The sequence below is a fragment of the Pholcus phalangioides genome, unplaced genomic scaffold (assembly GCF_987345545.1).
Source record: "Pholcus phalangioides strain wild (caught in Gottingen) unplaced genomic scaffold, Ppha-v1.0 ptg000009l_1, whole genome shotgun sequence".
NCBI classification, from domain to species: domain Eukaryota; kingdom Metazoa; phylum Arthropoda; class Arachnida; order Araneae; family Pholcidae; genus Pholcus; species Pholcus phalangioides.
This window is the reverse complement of record NW_028301602.1, coordinates 19336898-19341873: the sequence shown is the minus strand read 5'-3', so window position 1 is coordinate 19341873 and position 4976 is coordinate 19336898. Positions and strand designations below refer to the sequence as shown.

At 43.7% G+C, this 4976-nt stretch overlaps 1 protein-coding gene across 1 annotated transcript; it reads left to right on the top strand.

The window, feature by feature from the left end:
* The first annotated feature begins 2623 nt into the window (after nucleotides 1-2623).
* LOC149082193 (uncharacterized) lies at nucleotides 2624-3388 on the top strand. Its single transcript, XM_089236751.1, has one exon. The coding sequence runs from the start codon at nucleotides 2624-2626 to the stop codon at nucleotides 3386-3388; it is 765 nt and encodes a 254-aa protein (XP_089092877.1).
* The last annotated feature ends 1588 nt before the right edge of the window (nucleotides 3389-4976 follow it).

The window sequence follows — 4976 nt, the reverse complement described above, 5'->3', positions numbered from 1 at the left end:
GGCTGTTTTTCCCTCAATAAATATTTGTTTCCTAAAAATATTTCAAATTTATCGCTCGGAGGCTATTCCCCCTTACTCTTATGGGAGGGGGGGGACCGAAACCTCCTTGAGATTGAAACTAGCCCAGATTACTACTCTCTGACATGGGAGAGGGTAAAAAATTACTAAAATTCTGCTTACGTAATACTTGAACGGCCTCCAATGTACTTATGTTGTCAGAGTTATATATGTTCCATGTTTTGTCTTCCATATTTTGAATTGAAAGTGGCAAGTGACTGAATTCTCATCTAATGTAAGGATCGTGTCGAGAGAGCGAAAGAAAGAAAATGTTTGCCTGCCCTCCTCCAAGACTTTTTCCAAATAGAAGATCGGCTCACATTCGCGCTTCAAATTTGAGAACACACGAACTCAAACCCGAAAACGCAATTTCAGCAGACAACCACTGTGCCGCCAGCGGGGTACAAACCTCGAACCTCACAATGAGGTCCCAGAACGATGCTCACATGACCACACAGTAGCCCTAGAATATACCAAGGGGCTACTGGTGAAAATGCAGTAAAAGGTGAGCCACGGCTAGAGATTAAGCAGTCAATGCAAAAAAAAAAATTGCACAACATATGTGTTGAGGCCACTAGATGGCAGTAGCATGCCGTTGCCTTAGGTGGCTGCGCACGCAACTCAGTATCATCTCAGTGACCAAACTGACAACAACGCGGCTCGTGTATCGTTTCCCTCTCATATTTCAATAAATTCAATTTCATATTGAATTGTCCTTTTATTTATCGATGGTCCCTTCAGCGGAATAATCAGTGTTAGTTACCCTAGACCCATCCTGAAAATCACACCACGAGATCGTTAAAATTTATGGTGCCGAAACCCCGGGAAGAAAAACGTATCCAGCGACAACGGTCTTCAGATGGAATCTTTGATAAAGAAACGAAGTTCGGTGAAAGGCAAGATCACGAGGCTTTGCAACATCATCAAGCCGAAGCTCAACAGCGATGATCTCCCACGGCATCAGCTAGAAATCTATCAAGATCAAGCGAGAGAACTGTGGACGGAGCTCAATGCCTTGCACGATAAAATCGTCATCTTGTCAACAGATGGTCAAAACATCTGGAAGCCCACGAAGCGGAATTTGGCGATTTGGCTAGTCGGATCGACGATCTTCGCTTCAGCATGGCCCAGGCATCAGGATCGACGAAACAATCAGCTATTGTAAATCCAGAAGCTAGTTCCGTGCGCTTATGAAAATTGAACTGCCTTCGTTCAGTGGTGAATTTAACGACGACCACCGATCAAAATATAAGTTTAAGTGACATTCAAAAGTTACAATATTTGAAACTATGTGTCAAGGGACATGCCGCTCAAGTAATTCACGCGATTCCGCTCGCATGGAGCAATTACGGTAAAGCATGGGCACTTTTGTACGATCGGTTCAAAAACGAAACTGAGATTGTTCAGGAAAGTCTGGACAAGCTGTTTTCACAACCGAGCATCACACATGAGTTAGCAACATGCCTACGTCACACAGTGGTGCGTTTTGCGAAAATCGTGGAAAAAACCCCAAAAAAAAGTTTTGCCGTTCGACCCTGATTTTTTCACGGATGAAGAGTGAATAACCCTCGGCTTCTCGACGTACGTTTTTTTTCGTTCATCACCTCTTAGTTTTCGCCCAGAAGGAGCTCCAATGTGGTGATTCAAGTAGCAGTATACCGTGCATCAATCTAAACCTTCTACAAAGCCGCTCTCGTTCAGAAATATCAATCTAAACCTTCTACAAAGCCGCTCTCGTTCAGAAATTTCGTAGCTCTCCGGGGAATTTCAGGTAGTTATTTCTTTTCTTTCAAGTGTGTTAGCAATTTAGAAATACATTTTGAATTTCGTTTTTGATATTTTTATTTAAAAAAAAAATATTCTTAATGCCAAGTCATTTTTAAAGAAAGTTCATTTTTGTGAGTGGCGGTAGAAACAAGTGACCTGATGTGACCTCCTGAAATTCATTTCTCAACATACTTTAACATGTTTAGTTTATGAAAAAGGTGAAATTAGCTGCTAATATCTGCTACTCCGCTGACCCCAGCGACTTTTCTTCAACATGCCATAGCTGAGGTTTGCCTATACAAAGGCGGAATAGATTTGAATTTGAGAAAATTTCTTTAAAAATAGCAGTTTATTGCTCTGATAACTGCAGATTATTTGAGCTCTAACATTGAAAGCTGCAAAACATGCCTCACATTTTTTTCTTTCTTTTTTAGTTTCAAACTCAGGGTACTCCACTCTGGAAAAAAATTTAGATTTTTAACGAAATACTTATAAAAGGATTGTAGCGCTGTCCACACGATGGCGCTGGCGTATCTTCCCAGCTTGTATAATTATTAGTCTATTTTCTGCTGGTGGCATCATATCAGAAATCGGGAGTCAAAGGCGTCTGGCTCGGTTTGTTGATGGTTGAGGTTGTCTCACTCACCGTTGCGCGTGTCTGCGTCTCATCATACACGGGCCACATTTTCCTCTACCAGCATCCCCGTTTGTATTGTGTAAATATTATCCAGTTGTAAATAAAGTGTAAATATAACAACCAAAGATTGGCGACATCGGACGTGAAGCAAAAGAAACCACCATGGCAGAGGTGAGTGCCGTAGTTATACCGCCATTCAACGTGCGTGATGTATCGTTATGGTTCGTGATGTGTGAAAGCACTTTCGAGTTAGCCGCTCCGAAACCGATAACAGAGTCAAAAACAAAATACAACTACATCGTTGCAAATCTTCCTCCAGATAACGCATCTCTAGTACGAGACATTCTCATGAACCCGCCAACTTCGGAGCCATACGAAAAACTAAAGCACGAACTGGTCACGCGTTGTAGTGAATCCTCGTCTACACAGCTTAGGAAACTTCTCGCTTGTGAGCCATTAGGAGATCGGAAACCGTCTGACATTCTCCGTGAATTAAAACGAAGAGCGGAATCTCTCAGCGTTTCGGACGAACTATTGACAGAACTCTTCCTGCAACAACTACCCAAATCTAATCGATCTATACTCGCTGTCGTGAGCCCACTAACCCTTGACAAAACGGCTGAGCTGGCCGACAAGATCCAAGAAGCAAGCCCACCTCATGTAGACGCCGTGAACAAAAGTCAACAGTCAGACACGATCACACAACTCCAAGAAGAGATTGCCCAACTACGCCGCGAACTGAAAACAGTTTTGCGTGTGCGTTCCCGCAGTGTTTCGCACTCGCGTTTCTCTCGTTCAAAGAGATCAACATCACCACCTACGTTGCCGGATAGGCAATTTTGTTGGTACCATAAGACATTTGGCAATCAAGCCAGAAGGTGCACTTCACCATGCAGGTTTACAAAAAACGACGAAGGCGGAGAGTAGTAGCGACATGCTCCCTGCCAACGACATCTCGTCGCTTATTCGTAGCCGATCGAAGCACCAACATTTCATTCCTTGTAGACACTGGATCTGACGTTTCAATACTCCCAGCATGCAGCACTGACAAACGTCAACCACTTCTCCAACTTTCCGCTGCAAATTCGTCTCCAATAAACGTCTATGGTGAGCGAACAGTCACTTTAGATTTTAAACTCAGCAGAGTCTTCCGGTGGACTTTCCTCTTGGCCGCGGTACCGAAACCGATTCTTGGAGCCGATTTCTTGTATAACTTCAATTTGCTTCCGGACTTACGACGACGATGTCTCCTCGACATGAGGACGAAACTTACTGCAAACTGTCAACTAAAGAAGTCAGAAGTGCACTCAATCAAACTTTTCGACGGTGACTCAACTTATCAAAGCCTGCTCAGCAAATCTTCGCTGAACTCCAAACCATGCTGTGAGCATATCATCGAGACAACAGGTAGGCCAATTTTTGCTAAAGCTCGCCGTCTCTCTCCAGAAAAGTTATCTTGCGCCAAAAAGCAATTTCTGGACATGCAAAAACAAGGATTATGTCGGCCATCAAACAGTGCATGGGCCAGTCCAATTCATATGGTCAAGAAACCTAATGGTGCGTGGCGTATCTGCGGTGATTACCGTCAGCTAAATAAGATCACCACACCAGACAGATATCCCATTCCTCATATCCATGACCTAACCCACATGCTTCATGGGACTGCAATATACTCGACCATCGACCTCGTCTCGGCGTATCAACAAATTCCAGTGGCAGAAGCTGACGTGCCCAAGACTGCCGTCATCACGCCTTTCGGGCTTTATGAATTTCCTTTCATGCCCTACGGACTTTGCAATGCCGCCCAGACATTCCAGAGGTACATCGACCAAGTGTTGGCTGGTCTCAGTTTTTCAGCGGGATACATAGATGATATCCTCATCGCATCAGCGAACTCTGAACAGCATAAACAGCACCTGGACATAGTTTTCAAACGACTGGCCGAACATGGTCTAAAGATCAACTCTCTGAAGTGCAAATTCTTCCAAGATGAAGTCACATTTCTCGGACACAGGATATCATCAAAAGGAATTTCTCCTCTTCATGATAAAGTGAAGGCGATAAAAGATTTCCCAAGACCGGCAACCATCCAAGAACTTCGACGTTTTCTAGGAATGTTGAATTTTTATCGGAGATTCCTTCCTGGGTTAGCAGAAACACAAGCTCCACTATGTGTATATCTTCAAGAAAAAGCCAAAAGCAACGCGAAGATTGAGTGGACGGAAACATCAAATCAAGCTTTCGTAGATTGCAAGAAAAAACTCATTTCTGCAACCCTTCTTGCTTTTCCACATCCATCGGCCGAACTCTCTATCATGGTAGATGCATCCAATACAGCAATCGGTGCTTGCCTACAACAGCTTGTCAACTCGCACTGGCAACCTCTCGCTTTCTACTCCAGGAAGCTTATCAAAGCTGAGATGAATTATAGCGCTTACGACAGAGAGCTATTAGCAGCATATGCGGCAGTGAAGCAGTTTCAACACATGATCGAAGGGAAACATTTCATCCTCTA